The following is a 19524-nucleotide window of genomic DNA, read 5'->3' on the forward strand; positions in this document are numbered from 1 at the left end:
CAGCTGGAAAATGAATGCATCTCTGAGACCTTTCATCTGTTTTATATACATCCCTAATACTGGGATTAAATGTATGAGCTATAATTCTCTTTTAGACTAATTCACTCTTGTGTAGATCTGGGTGGCCGTGGACTCACAGAGATCTGTCTATCTTTTAATCCTGAATCCTAGGATTTAAGGTGTATACCACCACCTCCTAGCTTCTGGCTGCTGGCATTAAAAGTGTGTGCCTGGCTTCTAAGGCTTGTGACTGACTTTGCTTTTCTGAATCCTCAGTCCAACTTCAATAAATCATAAGTATTTTTATCACTGTAGTTACATGCATGAGATTTTAACAATTGCCCTATCTGGAAGACTATGTGGCAGGCTAACAAGGACCAGCAACAGTGGATCCACTGAAGAATCTGAAATTTGTGTGTGCCATGAACTACTATTTTCTTTAGAATAACTTAGACAACCAGCACCTTAGTTTCCTAATCATTGAGATGAGATAAAGCTATCTCAGAAGAGTGCTGTCAATACAAATACATTAAAATCTTCCACAGAGCAAAATACTTTAATTTTTCTGTATAACTATGATTTTTATGTAAATATGATTTGAATTAATCATAAAAATATATAATTATGGATATTTGTATTTAAATAAATGTTTTAGTATCAACTTATAAAGTGATAACCAAACACTTAGATGTTTATCAATACTTGGAATTAATGTATCATGATGCTTTGAAAGGAAAAGGAGGGAGAGGGAGAAGGAAGTTAAACATATGGATATGTATATTCTTATAAGAAAAGTCCATTGGTATTGATTTTAGACATGCTTATCTGTCTTCATAGGCATTTGGAAATATAGTAAAGATTGTCTTTATTTTCCTTTCTAAATTTCATATAAAATGCAGTCGATAAATTTCAAGTAAGATTCAAAATAGCATGATTTCAATCATAAGCCTGGACCCACTGCTGTATGATATTGTTGCCAAGTTCCATTATAGTTCTTCAGAAATTACTATAAATGCTGTTCATAAAAATAAATGGAAGTGAGTGCATCCAAGCACTAAATCACTTCTTTGCTGAATTCTGCTATAAGTTTACATGGTTTCTGGCAATAAAATGAATTTCATTAAATAATATACTTCACGTATTTGGATACTTGCTATCAGTATTTTGAAAATTAAAAGTGATTTTGAGTGTTGCAATATCCCCAGAAATGTATGCATTATCAATATTTTATTTTTATATAACTATAACCTGAAATTATACATTTATGAGTGAATTTTCAACATCAAAAAATGGAAATTAAAATTGATGTTCATCCAAAAGTTATTTTAGAGTCACCTAGCATGACATTTTCAATAGTCTATGATAACCAATTTTACTGGCTTAAGTATCAGTGGGTTGAAAGAGTAAGACTTGAGTAAGAGTAAGACTTGTTCTCACTCTAAATTTGAGGCTACTTACAAAACCTGGCATTAAATAGCTACCTGTATCTTCAAGATATAACTTGAGGGAATTAATTAAAATGAAATATTTAATTCTGCATATCTTTATTCGCATATTATATTTAATTGAGGATAATCAATTAAATACATTGGTTCATTATGTTTCCTACTGAATAATAATTTTAAGGAAAGGAAAAATAGCTACTTAGAATAACTCTTCATTTCTTAATTTGAGAGATGTCTTAAGTTAAATTACACTATGATTGTACATGTGGAGGAATTAATGTTCTGGAAAGTAAAGCAGACAACTGAGGGAAACCCACAGTGTCTTATGTTGTTCTGAGGGAGTGGGATCGCTTCCTTATCTTGGGCTCTCTTGCTTGCTTTTCAGTTGCTGCGAATGTGGCTGTGGAAGGGCTTCTTCCCTGTGCGCTGTTGCCCATCCAAGCCTAATATGGTTAGTGTTCCCTCCCACTTCACTCCTGTGTGATGTCCACCTCTCTGTCCTACCACCAGCATCTCTTTATTTTCTCCACCTGTGTTCATCTTACCAATTAGTAAACCAGCTACACCTTTGAGTTGAGAAGAGTAAATTATAGTTAAAGTTCAGAACAGTAGATAGACTTCATTCCTGAAACAGAAACTTCTGATTATTTTGACAATGGGTCATTTTAAATAAAATACAATGAGCAGAGCAGAGTGTATCAGTCAAGATCTGTCCCACTGAACATGTCACTGTTTTGTTGTTCCATTCAATGAATTCCATATCATACAAGGAAGTATAAAACTACTTGTGTTCAGGTAAAATCACCTTTCTGTCTCCCAGAACCATGGAATGTCCATAATGTGACCACAGTCTTCTATCATCATAATTATCATGGATACATATGACATTAATGAGGAAATCAATATAATTATAATGAAATGGAATTATTTCTTACATTTGAAGTGATATTCCTATTTTGATACCACTGAAGTTATATATATATATATATATATGTATGTATGTATGTATGTATGTAGATATATATTCAATGCTCAATTGAGCATTGCAATTATTTGCAAACAAAAGAAAATTAATTAAAGTGTGTAGTTGGCTTATAATTTTAATATTTTAAGATAGGGTAGACAGGAAAACTCCACTGTTACATTTAGATGGTCTCCTGCATCATAGTGAGCTAGACTGTAAGATAATCTAGACATTTCTTTTGTAAGCTAGAGTTCCAACCCTCACATTTGTGTATTAGTTTCATTTGTAGTCAAAACTGTCAATAAAAGTCAGTTTAAAATATATTAGAGAGGATTACATGATGGCCTTTTTGAAATCTAGTTTTTATTTTTGTTGTATCTTTAATGTGCGTCTGAAGGTGGCTTTGTGAATATGTGTGCAGAAGCCTTGGAAGCCAGAGGAGAGCACTGGATCCTGAGCTAGAGTTATGGATGATTTTGTGTGACCCAATGAGTTCTGGGAAATAAACTCTATTTGTCTGGAGGAGCAACAAATACTTTAGTCACTGGACCAGTGGTGGCATTTTAAATTACAACATTTATGATTAATGTAGTAGTCTAAAAATATTTAAGAATAATTGACTTTTTCTGATTAGTGAAATTTGTGTGTAGAAATGGGTCTCACACATTTAAAGCTGAATAGATCATGAATTCTTTGATTCATCCTCATCTCAGATTTTCAGTGTAACCACTTTCTTGCTCATATATTAACTACCTGTTTCTTGGAATATTTGTACAAACCTTACAGGAAATGAGAAACCAGTCCTCTTGTATCATACCTTATGAAATGTATTGTTATATTAAAATTCTAAGTGAATTAAATTTTAATTCAACAATGAAAATAGATTATAATTCATCTTTATATTATTTAAAATATGAAAGTCTTTAGTTTTCTATTATTGATGATCACAAATGATACCGTGGCTAAGTTAATAAAACACAAATTCTCAGGTACTACAATGTTTTGCAAAGGCTTTTTTGATAAAATATTCATCATGTCATTTCCACAACTTGAGAGATTATTTTTTCATATAGAAGCTATTCACCTGAGAAATACAAATGAATTGTGTCAATGAATTTTATTTGTACTTTACATGTCCCTATCCACAAAGATCTTGACATCTCGGCCTCCTTGAGTTTATGAGAAATATGTATGAATGGAGATCATAACTTTCTCCTACTAAGAAAACCTAAATGTCCAATAACCCATTCACTTGCTCGTACACTTACCATATACTTATTGAAAAATGTTATTTCATGAAACAATATTTACCCATCCAGTGTTTAGTTGATACACCAAAAACCTAAAACTATGTTTTGTTTCCTTTTATAAAGCAAACTGAACTTTTAAGTAAAACATCTGTGTTCAAGTGGATAATACTCTTCATTCATATGTTCCCAACTCTACCCACAAGAATTTTGTGACTCTCCAGTGCTGACTGACCTTGAATGAGTTTTGTGCCTCAGGTGATTCTGATTCATTGATTTCCTCCTACTTCATACTCCCACGTGCTGAGTCATAACACTTGAGCCTAAACACTTGACTTAATTGGATAAACTCTTGAAAACTAAAATTCAAATTTTTTTCCTCAAAAGCTGTGCCTTAATATTTTTAAAATTCCAGCCATAAAATTCCCTAAATTGAACATTGTGCAAGGGTTAAGATCATTACTATATCAGAATAGAAAGTGAGTGTAATGGTGTAGAGATGTGTTTTAAGAAAGAATACTTTAACTGGGTGTGGTGGCCTTTAATTTTAGTCCCTGAAGGAAGAGGTTGGTGTTTCTTTGTGAGTTCAGGACAGTTTATCATACCAAATTTTAGGCCAGAAGGGGGATACATAATGACACATTGCTTAGAAGATTGTGTTTTGCAGTTTCTATGAGGAATACATAAATGCCAATGCTTTGTATATTCTTGGAGTCATAAAAGTTTTGACATAAAGTTCAGCAAAATACATTATAATCAAACTTCAAGATAAATGATAAAGAAATATACACATCATCATTCTTTTAATGAAGGCAGAATTCAAAACTATCCCTCCTTACAATATAATCCATGCAACTTTAATTTCAAAATATTTCATAATATATTACTATAGATTAAAATAATAGGATATTCTATCATGTGAAGACTGTTGTTGGAAACAGGATTTATACTTTCTTCTTGGCTATTCTGTTAACCAAGCATTTCCTCATTAGGCACAAGAGAGCCATTAATAATTCACTGATGCTATGTATTGCTTGGTAGTCTGGAGTTCCTTTCACTTCTATCCTAAACTTATTATCAATTTTTCAGTTTATTCTCAGAAATAAATTATTCATTGACATCTTCATCCCTTTATAGATGAGTGTTTATTTGTTCCTAGATTATGGATTTTCCAAATTCCAACTGGAGATCTGATAGATAAAATCAAATGAACAAAATCAATATTACAATTATGACAGATATATTATTTTGATTCTTAGTATTAGTAAGGAAAACCATGGACTTATTTCTAAGTTCGTTTAGGGTCATGGATATATTTTTCTGTCAAGCACCTCTTTAGAAATTTTAGTGAATTATTAATGAATATAACTACTTATTTTCTTAGGTTATCTCAGTTACATAAATATAATTAATTTTTTTTCTTGAAAACTAGACAGTGCACAGCCAAGTGGCTCCTGTGTAAACAAACCCTACATATAGTTCTATGGCAATCATTTCAAAGCTTAATAAAATAATTATATGAAGAAAAATAAGAATGTTTTCTCTGTTTAAGAAAAAAAATAATATTTGTAGTGGAGGAGGAAAAGCTTATATGCAGAGTGACATATACACTGACTGTTTGATGGGTTAGAATTATACACTTTGATAACATAGACGAGATACTGACTGAACATTATCTTATGCAAAATTTGTTAATGAGGCAGAACCACTACTGGAGTGCCTGCCTCTGCTAGCTGCACTTGCTCTAGCTGTGTCTTTGTTGAGGCTTGTTTAATGATGTTTTAAGGGTCCAGAACTTAATTATATATGTTAATGTGACATGCAGCATATATATTAAAGAGTTCCAGACACCCACAGTGTAAAATAATCCCTTATATTATCCCCCCTGACTCTCACCTCCAGGTAATAAAATATTAACTGTTCCTCACCAATGTATTCTTAGATAATTTTTCAGTTGAAATCTAAAATTTTATTTCCATTTCATGTGGAGGTTTTGCATAATACTTAAATATCTACAAGACATATTTAATGGTAAAGGTTATTGAAGATTCAGTTTTGGAAGATTGTTACCAATGTATTTACTTTTCCATTGGAAGATTTGTGAGTGAAAATGGATGCTTGTTTGGTGATGTAAATTGCAAGAATGCAAAAGCATTTTAGGTTTCCTTAAAATTTCTACAACAAGTCTTTGCTAGGATTACTAAGATAACACAAATCTCAGACCAAATGTATATGACTGTGTTTAGAACACTGTTTGTAAGAAATAGCAGTAACTGCTCTCCTGAGTCACTAACATTAGAAATAAAGACAAATATGCAATACCTAGCTAACTAGGAACAATGTAGTAAAATAACACACATTATTCAGTATGGACAAAATTCTATTTCAGTACAATTTTTAATATTTATTTGTACACTCTTCAATCCATCTCACTGTATGAGGTAGATGGATGTCTTAAGGGTTCTTGAATAAGAAATGCATCAAGTGTTAGTAGTAAGATTCAAAATACACCAAATCTCTAGGGTGTATTCTCCTTTTCTAAAAACAATGTATTTTAATAATATTATTTTAGTTCTCCAAAAAATGTATTAGGTGTGTTTTAATATTTAATTTCTACTTCCTTAATTCACATTGATATTTGTATTGTTTTAAAAAGTAGCATTGTTATATTTTGGTTTTTTTTTTTTTATTTTGTTATACCTGTTGAATAACCTCTAGGAAACAACATAATAAACTCTGTGTTGGTTTTGTACTGAAGTACATGAATTGTTTAAATATCATCATATACAAAACCAAAGAGGTATCTTGGTAAAGATCTATTTGACACTGTACCTATAGCACACAGAAAACATTAACCAAATTTGTAGTGAAATATATAGTTGTTCTCGTTGCACTTTCTTGATGCGATAATAAATGAAACTTTTATATTTAATGAATTCAATTTTCCTGTGGGATCTTATGAATAGTAAAATCACTTCCTTTGAGTTTCACTCAAAATAATTTTCATTTTTTTCTGACTGTTTAATGTTATATGGTTAATCATGTACTACATCAATTCAGTATTCATCAACATAGTCATCTTCCAAATACCTGTCATTGTGTAAGCACAATCAAATCATCATGTAGTCATTCATTTATTCATTCATCTATGTAAAAATATGTTGAATGCCAACTCTGAATCAGATACTAGGCCTCTGATGAAATTTGTAAGTGAATACTAGTTTCTGTCATTTAAGTAGCTGACAAATGCTGAAAGAAAATCATAGTAAAATGGATCTGTTGCACTACTGTGTAAAAATCTTGTCCTGAGAGAATAGAGCTTCCTGGAGTTGAGCTTTCAGGGGAAATATATAAAGCAATTTGAAAAAGAATTCAATGTTTGGACACTGAGAATATTCTTAAAAAGAATGAGTCCAAATATATGAAAACATGCAGAGCTCTCAAAGACTTTAGATAATCTGTAGTAGGAAAAAATAAATTTTACCAAAGGATATAAGCTATGTTTAATACTTTATTAATTTTATTAAAAGCTTTAAGTAAGAAGATCAATTCAATAGAATAAGACCTTAAGTAATAAATGTTGGCACTAAGAATATCTAGTACACATTTTAGGGTAAGCAAGGCGTATCACTCATCTTTAATTCTGGCACACTGGAGACATAGGTAGGAGGATCTCTGTGAGTTAGATGCCAGTGTAGACTACATAGTGAGAACCATGTCAGCATGGTATCCATAGAAAGACCCTGCCAATAAAACCAAAATATAAATAAGAAAGAATATTTAGATTGCTTGAGGAAATAAGTTATAACATAGATAGACATTGTTCTGAATGCAGAGACTTCTAGATAATAAATGTAAGGGCATTCATGGTAAAGTGCTAAGGAAGACTGGTCATGGGATGCATATTGTATAGCACGTGGGATTTGAACAATGAGTCATAGAAAAGAACATAAGAAGATTTCTCATATATTAAGGAAGACTATTGTGTTGGAGTTAGTCAGAAAATGGAATGAAAATGCTTTAAAAAATAAGCAAATATGGTTTAAACAAATAAACATTGGTATAATTTTTAGGACCATTCAGTTGGAATGGCCCTAGAACAGGTCAATAAAATCAATATTTATGAAGTGAGAATACAACTTTCCAAGAAATTAATTCACAGCTATTAAAGAAAAAAATGTACATGGTTGGATAGTATGAAGAATAACAGACATTTTTTTCTTGTGATCTTTGAAAATATCTATTCATAAACAGAGAGAGAAGGAGGCATTAAAAAATAGTTAAGTATTTTAGTCAATCAATATAATTCAAAATAATATGTAGTCACCTAATAAAAAGTTTTCATTTATGAACCAAAGATTATGTCAGAATGAGATATTATTTTCAAAACTTGCAAATTGTTAGCTAGTAAAGAAAACAAGAGATGAAGATTTGATGGACAGAGATAAGAGACAAGACTGATATCTGTTGAATAACATAATAGTCTGAGTATATATGATTGAAGAGAGCTGCTAAAGAAGCTAAAGTAAGCATTAAAGAAATGGGAATGGCGAAAGAAAAAGAAAGAAGAAAGGAAGAAAGAAAGAAAGAAATGAAGGGAGGAAGGAAGAAAAGTGATAAGTGAAGGAAAGGAATGAAGGAAGGAATGGAGAAAGGGAAGGAATGAAGGAAGGAAGGAAGGGAAGAAGGAAGGAAGGAAGAAAAACCACAAAGTTTCATTGGACCATGAAAACAGGAAAATTTTGGGCAATTACAACTGGAAAGGGCAGTGACAAATTGGCTGGAAATGAAGGAGAGAAAAGAAAATGACTGGTGTGTGGTATATGCGGATATGACCTTAAATGTATGCTTAGATGGCTTAAGACTTAGAAGAATCTAGAGAACATGACTTGTTGAGCATCAAAACTAGCAGCTTGAAAAGTGAGTTCCATTCCCAAAGAGTGTTGCAGTCATTTCTTATTGCTAGTATAGGAACTGGATCTTGGTTTGAGAAGTTTTGAATGCATTCACTGCTCTATGGGTGATCTGGTTGATTTACCACTTTTAAATATGACTAACTGTGGCTCACTTTGTTCTAGGAGGTGTGGCTACAGCAAAGCAAAGCAGGATCCAGAAGAGGAAAAGATGCACTTTCATAATGGGCACAGTAAGCAAATTGTGCAAAATAAAAACAAGAGACTTTATTATTATTCCAATTACTGATCATGTTAGGCGATTTGTAATCTTTGGCCAAATCTATTATGTATAAAATAAACAAGTGCTTCTACCATTTATAAATCCTGGGCTTAGGCAACCTCTGAATGGTTTATTCAGTTTTTTAAAAAAATCTGTCCATTTTAATCATTAAAATAAAAACCCTTGCCTACCATAAAAATGTTGTTGTAGTTTAAATCAAAATCCTAGGTAAATTCCAAGTTCCATGAAGAGTGAGTAAAAATCTATCATTAAATCATGTCAGCCAGCCTAATGAATGAATGTTACTCAGCAGCTTCCTTTTTTAAGATTGCAATGGTAATTTCCTGGGTTAAAAAGCCTTTCTATCAGCAGTCTTCTTTCAGATGACCTGAAAACGACCACACTTTTAAAGAAATGTGTGAAATACAATTACAATAATAAGCTTAAAAAATAATGTAGTGAGCTTTAATTGTTATTTTGGAGCATTCACTTTTCAATAAGTGATACACAACATGAGTTGATTCGAAAAATGAGTGAGAGCAGCTCTCTTTCATTTTTGTCACTCTACGAAGAACCTACATAACATGCTGAAAAGCATGGAGGCTACTTCCCTGTCCTGTGTGTCTGTTTTCCATCTATAAAATGCAATCCTGCTGTGATTATCAGTAACTTGAACTCAAAAGATCTACAAATCTCTTGGAATAGGCACCAAGTTTAAAGGAGTTCTGCTTTCCTTTTGATTTCTATTTCAGCACCACTAGGAGTTGTTTTAAATTTTCTTTGGAATCATAATTAATAAACTATTACAATATACAAAAATTATGCTATCAAAAAACCATATTGTTTTCTTGCTCCCTTTGATCATCATTGTTCTAAGTATGCATTTCAGTATGCATTGTTCTCAGTATGATCACAGAAAGATGATTGCTCAGATATGCTAGCATGTACATATTTCTTATATTTACGTTATGACACTAAAATAACTGAACTGTTATAAATCAGCATAAAGCCTTTTCTTGCTTCACAACTTCTTTTAGAGGTTAGTTCAGCCACACTAGAGTGTTAACATTGTTGATGGTTAATCACACCCACTATAATCCATAAATGTCAATGTATTGTTACAGTTAAATTGCCAGGAGTAAGAACCTACATTGATCCACACACCTATGAAGATCCCAATCAAGCTGTCCATGAATTTGCCAAGGAGATTGAAGCTTCGTGCATCACCATTGAGAGAGTCATTGGAGCAGGTGTGAGGACAGCTATATTATGACTGTTCACCTTCATTTATACTATGAATGCAATACAACAATGCCCTGCTCTCACACAGCATGTTCTTAACCTCTCATAATTGAATTTCTCTAAAATTTGTTTGTAAATGATCGTCTTTTAAGGCAAGCTTCTGTGCAGATCATTAATGAGCAAATGTTGACCTTCTTAGCAAAGAAAGAATTTTTACCCATGTAGTTTTGTGTATATGTATTTACACTGAATCTATACTATTGGAAAGTATTTGATTTCTTCAACTTGATTATGTGTTTACATAATTGAGTTAATCTGTGCCTAGTTCCCTTTTATCTTTTTTTTTCATCAATATTAGGTACTAGTAGACACAGAGAAATAAAAACAAGATGAATTTGAGTCCATGTTTTCTGTTTGTTTTTAATTACTTTCTAATGTTACCATTTGGATTGTTTAGATTAAATGGATGAATACAGTAAGCTCTAAAGTTTTGATCATCTATAGTATATATTTCCCAATGTAATATTTACTTTTGTTAATACTTCTGTGGATGTTTGGTCTCACCTTTAGTTTATCTTCATCCATTTGAACCTTAACGCTTCACAAATTTAGAATTTTATTAGAGTAAGAATTTTAAAGATTTATACAATATTTTTTATCTTTATCACAAGGCGAATTTGGTGAAGTTTGTAGTGGACGTTTGAAACTACCAGGAAAAAGAGAATTGCCTGTGGCTATTAAAACTCTTAAAGTAGGCTATACTGAAAAGCAGCGCCGAGATTTCCTGGGTGAAGCAAGTATCATGGGGCAGTTTGATCATCCAAACATCATCCATCTAGAAGGCGTTGTGACTAAAAGTAAGTACAGTGGCATAGTGTGTGTGTGTGTGTGATACACCTCATGGCTACCTGTTTAAATTGTCATTGTCTCTATATTGAAAGAACTGAACAAACTGAAATATTAATTCTTCTAATGGTAAAAATTCTTGACACTTTAGTAGGTTTATCCTAAAGATGATCTGTGGTAAGAACAAATTTTCACATTATAAGTTGTGTATTCATATACCATAAATTCACTGCCAGAAAACACAACAAACCTGTAAGTAGTAAAAAACACAAAACTGGATTAAGCTTTTTATTTTTGGTTGTTTATTTAAGTTTTATATTTTTTCTTGTCAGTCTATCAGCCAAGTCAATTTTCAACCCCTTCCCTCCCTCCCTCTTACCCTCTCTGTCCCCTCACATGCACCCTGATCACCCTCCCCTCCCGTCCCCCCCCCAATTTCCACATGTAGGGCAATGCCATCCAGGTGGGGTCATGTAGATCTGTCAAGTCATTTGAAGTAGGGACTAGGACTTCTCTCCTGTCTTTAGTAAAGCAAATATCCCTCCATGGGGGATGTTCCACAAGGTCTTTTTGTGCACCGGGGATACATCCTGGTTCTACTGTCTGAGGTCCCTTAGACTGCTCAGTCCTTCTGGCCGAGACCTATATTCAGGCGGGCCTGAGTCAGTCCCATGCTGGCTTCCCAGCTATCAGTTTGGAGGCCCGTTAGCTCCTCTTTGTTCAGGTCAGCTGTCTCTATGTATTTCTGCAACTTGGTCTTGTCCTCTCCATCTGCATCTGGATTCTAGTTTGACTCAGTGTTTAGCTATGTTTGTTTGCTTCTGCTTCCAACAGGTACTAGATGAGGGCTCCATGATGGTGGATAAGTTAGTTGTGGTAGCCTTTCCATGGTTGCTCAAATTGTTAGTTGGTGGCAGTCTTTTAGGTCTCTAAACCTTTCTTTAGGTTCAGTTTTCTCTTCAAACCAATAACAGCTCCCTCTTTTATGTTCTCTGTCTGTCTGTCTGTCTCTCTTTCTCTCTCTCTCTCTCTCTCTCTCCTATCTTCTATTCCTACCCTGACTCAATCTTCCTAGTTGCACCTGTTTTCCTCTCTTCCCCTTCTCTTTCTCCTACTTCTCTCCATTCACTGCCCCCCCCACTTCCCTTGTGCTCTGGGAGACTTGTCCCTTTCCCCTTCTATGAGGGACTTTGTATATTTTCTTTTCAATTTGTTGACATTTTGGTACTGGGAATTAACTGTTCTCATCAACAGACTCAAAAAAAAATCCATAATGATTAATTTGTTTTTATTTAAAGGAAGTCTAGCTTTTATTCAGATGTACCAGAGTTTTGCCTGCATTTAAGTATTTCTTATCATCTAGTGAATGTTTTTCTATATGCCACCTATTGATGAAGAATGTCAATATCTTTATATGTTCAGTTGCTCAATAAATAATTAACTGGTCCTCCACTGGTCCAGGAATGATTTTCTTACATACTGTTTTGTTATGTCACTTAGTTTGCACATAGTACTCAAAATAACATGATCAAAGACCACTATTTGACATGATATTCACATGTATGCATATGTTTGTGGAGAAATAATAAAGTATATAAAGAAATATAAAATAATTACATTAGTAATCAAGTGAGCATAGAGATAAGAAAAGTGGCTATATAATCATTGAGAATACACTTGGCCAATACCTGTTATGAATTTTATCTGTGTTAATTCATAGTATCTTCACAGTTTTGTTCTGAGGTACCTTCATCCATCTCAATAATGAAGATTATAAATTTAAAGTTTAAAAATTATTTTAATTCTTCAATAGAAATAGACACATGGGCAATGAAAGGCTAGATAAATTTCTAAAAATTCTCACTGCGAATAGTAATTTCTACTTAATAATTTCATAAATATCAAATGCATATTTGGAGATTGTGAAGCTATATATCTTACTCTGTACTTACGGAAAGCTTCAAAAAGTCCTAACCTTCAGCCTTTTGTGTGACTTTCATGGCCTGGATCAGCTGGCTTTGCCCTATCAGTGCACAGGCTGCATTACAGCAGAGTTCATGTGTACCTTCTTGTAGACCCAAGTTTTCTTATCACAGAGATAAATGTTAGTCAACCAGCAAATATGAATTTTTTTCATAATTCTATAGGGACATGAGGATACACACTACATGTTTTGCTTTGGTTGTAGTGTTTCTGAAATACATACCTCACATTTATTGGTTTTTGCGCTCCCTTCAAACTCCTACTGAAATAGTTGACACAGTAGCTCCTTGTTTTTTCTCAGAGTCATCTCCTAGTTTTTCCAGTGCTATGAAGGTGTATGCAATAATATATAAGGTTCTCATATTTGGCCAAAACTCTTCTTGAGATCTTCTAGTTAACTTTCTCATATTTATGTAAAGTTTTCATTTCCTTAGCAAAACAATGAGTTGTCCTTGGTTGGGATGTGCAGTTAATGAAAGGAGTATTTAAGTAAACTGATTTTGACAAAATCTGTACCAATACACAGCTACTTTATTTAACTACCTTACACCTTACTGTCACAGAGAAATGGATCTACCTTAAAAGACAGCCATAGAGATTAAGATTTGTTCTTTTATGCATGTTGGTGAGTAAATGTGTGTGAACAAAAATTACATAAGTGAAGAGGTATACATTTCCATGTATTAAACTAAATGTGGTTCAGAGTAGTAGGCAATGCCCCAAATTTTAGAGATATATTCATACGTATTTTTATATCCTTGATTTATTATACTTATGCAACTATGTACTGAGGAACTGAACTGAGACAACTTCCTATAATAACACAGGCAAAATCCTCATATATTTTAATGCACTTGAAACCTTTATTATTAGGATCTAATGCCAAAGTAAACACATGATCATATGCAGATTATATGAATTCTATTATAAAAGTAGCACTGCAGCAGAGAAAGTAATTTTCAATCTTTATTCTCTTAATGAAATATTCTGCTTGATGTTGCTACCCAAAAGAAGGCTAGGTATAAGGAAAGCAAATGTAAAAGCTGAAAATAAGTCTTTGGTTGCAATGTCGTGATCTGTGTGAATTGAAACTGTATTTACCTTTCTTAAATGCAGCCCTTGAAGTTCAACTTAGGAAGTCTTCAACTTGTTTTCAATTACATGTTGTGACTCACTTTATTTGTGTCCTTAATTTCATGCTCTCTGATCTGATGCTAATTTATTCGGCAATTATTCTCAACCTGCAGCACACAGATAATGAGACATAAGTACAACTATCTCTTGTGATTTTTCTGATTGAAGCTGAAGTGGGAGTCTGGAGTAGCACCCCTATGGGTGGTGTCCTTGAAAGCTTTCTCTTTATAATATGAGGGCAGGTGATAAAATATTGAGGACACATTTAGATTCATATATTGTGAGTGTGTTTATTGTGTAATGTGTATATACACATATAATGCACATATACATGCATATACATATATATAATAGAAGAGTCTCATGACTTAGAAATTTACAAGTTCCAGTTTAATTAACCATTCACAACACAAGGCACTTTGAAGTTCATATACAGTAGCAACTTTTACTATTTAATAAGATCCAAGAAAAAAAATGAAGATATAAGTTATGTATTTTTCCAATGTTAGGATGCTTTGCTCTTGTAAATGTGTACATATTCATGAGGTAGGACTGTTCATATGCTTACAGGAATTGATGAGGAAGTCCTGGTCAAACTCAGGTGTTGTTTCCCTGGAACCATTTACTCCTTTTCTAAAGTTTTGTTTTACCTTGGGACACACTCTCTCACTGACTGGTAGCATGCCATGTAGGCTAGGCAGGATGGTCAATGAGCTCCTAAGATCCATTGAAGTCCCCCTTTGCATTCCTACAGTTACAAATGCAAACCACAATGCTTGTTGTTTTAACAACATATATATTCGAAGTCAAACCCAAGTTCTAGCAATGTCATTAGTAGCAAATTACACTTTACTTACTGAGCCATCTCCCAGCCCTACTTCCATGGACAGAGACAATAGAGTAGTCAATAAATTCCTCTCTAGGCAAGGATGAATACCTCAGTTCAGGCTCTAGCAGTCATCTAAAAACTCTAACATACTTGGTGACAGTTTATAATTCCAATGTTGGATAGGTACAGATAAGTAGATCTCTGGGACTCACTGTTGTTCTTTTGATACAACTATTGCCTATGAAACACAAACATGAGACTTAGCGCCCACGTGGAGTTTTAAAAAATAGTGCTTTTCTGTTGTCCCTGTACCAGCAAGCAAACAACGTAATTACTATGTATATTTAACTTGATGAAATTCTGCTGCATTTTCCTGCTCACCTACATTCTCCGAAGAAATCCCATGTAATTATTTTGCCCTTTCATATAAGTTTATTTACTCTTAGAATGTACTGCTATACTACCCTTGCTCTCAGATTTTAATTCACTGTATCCTTCTCCACAGAATCACAGTCATTTAGCTTCATTTTTCCTTCAAGCCTGAATGTCTAAATGACAAAAGCTTGGCATTCCATGATGCAAAACAGCCAAGTAAAGGAAAACCTGCAGATCCAGATTAGAATGCCAACTTAAGAGGGCAAGCTGCATAGGACAGAGGTTCTTACTTTCCTCATTTGCATTTTCCCAATCAGAGCTCAACCTTACAGAGATTTCACACATTTTTAAAGAAAGAACTCTCAGCCAGAGGCAGTGCTATAAATGGTAGCAGCTTTGTTGGCACTTTGTCACACTGTACATTGCATCTTATTTATATTAGCACCTGGTTTATCACCTATACTACACACTGAGCCACTTCAAACTGACATATGTATAGCGACTTGTATCTGTCATAGGACTAAACACATTAAGTAAGTGTAAGAAGTTTTATGGCTAAACCATTAAAATGTACAAGGGATAAGGGTGTTTTTGAAAGTTCTTGAGCTTAAGTTTAGCCCTATGTATTACAAATGAAATAATTATTATTTTTCTGCATAGTAATATTCCATTGTGTAGATGTGCTACATCTTCATTATCCATTCTTCAATCAAGGGGCATCTCAGTTGCTTCCTGGGTTTTGCTATTACAAATAGTGCTGCTATGAACATAGTTGAACAGATGTCTTTGTTGCATGGATGTGGATCATTTGGGTATATGCCAAAGAGGGAGATTGCTGGGTCCTGTGGTAAACTAATTCCCATTTTCCTGAGGATCTTGAAATTCGCAGGCAAGTGAATGGCACCATTCTGAATGAAGCAACCCAATCACAAAAAGAGGAACATAATATGTACTCATTCATACATGGATTTTAGACACAGAGCAAAGGATCACCAGCCTATAATTCACACCACCAGAAGAACTAGGATACAAGGTGTATTGTAAGAGATTATATAAAGTCCCTCACAGAGGCAGGAAGGGACAAGTCCCTGGAGCACAGGGGAAGTTGGGGGGGCAGTGAATGGAGAGAAAAGTAGGAGAAAGCAAGGGGGAGGAAAGGAAAACACATGTGACTAGGAAGATTGAGTGCTGGTAGGAATAGAAGACAGGAGAGTGAGAGAGAGAGAGAGATAAAGAGAGAGAGAGAGAGAGAGAGAGAGAGAGAGAGAGAGAGAGAACATAACAGAGGGAGCCAATTGGTTTGAAGATAAAATTGAACACAAAGAAAGGTCTAGAGAACTACAAGACTTCCGCCAACTAACAATTTGAGTATCCATGGAAAGGCTACCATAAATGCCCTTCCTGGATAGTGAGATCAAAAACTAAATTATCAATGGAGTCTTCATCTAATACCTGTTGAAAACAGGAGTAAACACCCATACATAAACACTGAGTCAAACTAGAACCCAGATGCAGATGGAGAGGACAAGACCAAGCTGCAGAAACACATAGAAACAGCTGACCTGAACAAGAAGGAGCTAACAGCTGTCCCCAGACTGATAGCTGGGAAGCAAGCATGGGACTAACTCAGGCCCCCCCTGAATATGGGTCTCAGCCAGAAGGACTGAGCAGTCTAAGGGACCTCAGACAGTGGAGCCAGGATGTATCCCTGGTGCACAAAAGGACCTTGCGAACACATCCCCCATGGAGGGATACTGACTTAAACTAGAGACAGGAGAGAAGCCCTAGTACCCACTTCAAATGACCTGTCAGATCTACATTACCCCAACTGGATGGCATTCCCCTACATATGGAATTGGGGTGGGGGGATGGGAGGGGAGGATGGTTATGGTGCATGTGAGAGGGCAGAGAAGGTAAAAGTGAGGGAGGGAGGGAGCGAGGGAGGGAGACAGAACTGAGATCGACATGTAAAATAATAAATTAAATAAAAGTATACTAAAAAAAACAAAACAAAAAAATGATATAACTAGGAGTTAAGCTACACATCAAGTTTGTAGTTAAGGTCGGATGAGAATAAAAGCCATAGGTATTATTCAAAATTCACTTCTTTTTCTTTATGTGTAAAGAGTGAATGATTGGAAAATGTAGCCACCCCATGATGCTCAGATAATTCTCAGATGTCAGTTGCTTGGGCACAAAGAGGGGGAGGGTCTGAAAGCATGCTGTAGTGAAAATTCCTGTAATGCAGAAGTCTGCAAAGTATATATTCTGGCCTACAAAAAAGGAAATTTGTTACCTTTGCAAATCACACCACTATTCAGTGCTTGGATAAATAAACAAATTCGATTTATGTAAAAATGTAAACCAAATTAAACAATAAAATATCAACTTTTTCTTAATTTTATTTTATTTTATTTTATTTTTTATTCTGGCTAGTTTATGAGAAGACTTGCCTTGCTTCACAACATGAGGATTTGACTTCAATTTTTAGTACCCATTTAAAAAGCCTATGCAGTGGGGTAGAAAAGACTGGCAGATGCCCTGGAATCCCTGACCAGCCTGCCCCACCACATAATTGATTTGGTGCTTGTTTTCTTTGCTAGGATGTCTATTGTCATTGAAGAATTATATATGGAATAATGATTAAAATACTGGCAGATATTATTTCAAAGAAAAGTAAGTTCATGCCAGTTAGATAGAAAGATTTGTAATAAATAAGAACTAAATCACAAATCATTCTTAGAAATGAAGTGCTATATTTCATAAAAGTTTCAGTACTAAAAGGTGTTGCTAGATTTTTTAGATCCTGTTCTCTAGTAAAAGTAATGATTGGTATTAGAACTAAACTCACTTCAAAATTTATTATTTACAACTTCAAAAACATCAAGATAAAGAAGTCATTTTTTTTTTTTTTTTTGCTTGAAAATAATGAACGTTTTTGAGGTGATTTCTGTTTATATAAAAACTTCTGTTAGGAAGCTTTGAATTTATAAATATAGAAATATTACTATTTCATCTTAGATGAAGCACATGGGTTTTTGTTTATTTAACATTTGCCTCAATTATAGAACTTGCCAACATTTTTGGTGCACCTGGATGGCAGAAGCAGGTGGATCTCTTTGAGTTTGAGGCCAGCCTGGTCTACAGAGCACATTCCAGGACAGGTTCCAAAGAAATACAGAGAAACCCTGTCTTGAAAAACAACAACAACAAAAAAAAATACAGAACTTGACAAGTGATTTTTCATAATCTCTTATCCATTAAGTAAAGACAGCATAGAATTAAAATGTGCACACATCTTTCTAACTAGCAGCTCTATAGTTTTGTTTTGTTTCATTTTTGTTTGGTTTTGTTGTTCTGTTAGTTTCCTGTCTTGGTAAGAATTATCTCTTTTCATTCCAGACAAATGATATTACCTTTTCATTGGCATTGATTACTAGTACTTAAGGAGATCTACATGAGTTATCCTTCGCTTAACCACAAGGTTAAACTAAAATCATTTCCTAACTATTAAGTGTCAGTACACAGAATGGAATACAACCCAAATACTGTGGAACAATAAAATAAACTATAGATGTATAACCATAGTCAGAATAATAAATTCTTTCTAAAACAAACAAACATGAAAACTCTCTGACATTTGTTTTCTATTAAATTATGATGCCTCTAATGAAAGGCTGCCTGAAGTGATGTTATGTGTTTATTGATGAACTAGTGGCTTCATAAAAGCAGGTAGTATAAACACAAGTAAGTAAGTCCAGATTTAACTGCAGCATTTGTGCTGTAGCCTTGTTTGATGTTTCTCAGAACTGAACTTGCCTCCTGTGTTATTGTTCAACTGCAGGATCTATATCTATTTCAAGTGCCTTCACAGGGAACCCATATTTTCCATTTCTATCAAGATTATAGGCTGTGTCTCTGCTACTTAGCATGGTCCACACTGTGAGAAGCAAGAGTGTCAGACATATTTCCCAGAGTTTTCTTCAAATAACACTGGCATATGGGTAATAAGATTGCATGATGAAGAAAACAGTATTCTACCTTTCGTAAGGTGTGTCGTAGATTTTAACACATGCATAGATTCCACAGGATTCAAGCATGCTAGCTCGCACCTAGAATTCCAGGATTCAGAAAACTAAGACAAAAACAATCATAAATTTGAGGCAACCTGCAAAATAGCAAGTTCTAATTTAGTTAGACATCAGAATGAGACCAAACTCTATTGCCAAACAGAGAAAAACAAATTAAAACAATCAAAAACCACAGTGTAACAAATTCATTTTG

At 34.0% G+C, this 19524-nt stretch overlaps 1 protein-coding gene across 1 annotated transcript in view; it reads left to right on the plus strand.

The window, feature by feature from the left end:
- The window catches only part of Epha5 (EPH receptor A5), a 323174-nt gene that overhangs the window by 266325 nt on the left and 37325 nt on the right, over nt 1–19524 (plus strand). The window contains exons 9-12 of the mRNA XM_051198276.1: nt 1831–1896; nt 8735–8802; nt 9956–10081; nt 10745–10930. Of these exons, the coding sequence (XP_051054233.1) occupies nt 1831–1896; nt 8735–8802; nt 9956–10081; nt 10745–10930 (446 nt within the window). The remainder of the gene's footprint in view (nt 1–1830; nt 1897–8734; nt 8803–9955; nt 10082–10744; nt 10931–19524) is intronic.

The sequence above is a fragment of the Phodopus roborovskii genome, unplaced genomic scaffold, assembly GCF_943737965.1.
Source record: "Phodopus roborovskii unplaced genomic scaffold, PHOROB, whole genome shotgun sequence".
NCBI lineage: Eukaryota > Metazoa > Chordata > Mammalia > Rodentia > Cricetidae > Phodopus > Phodopus roborovskii.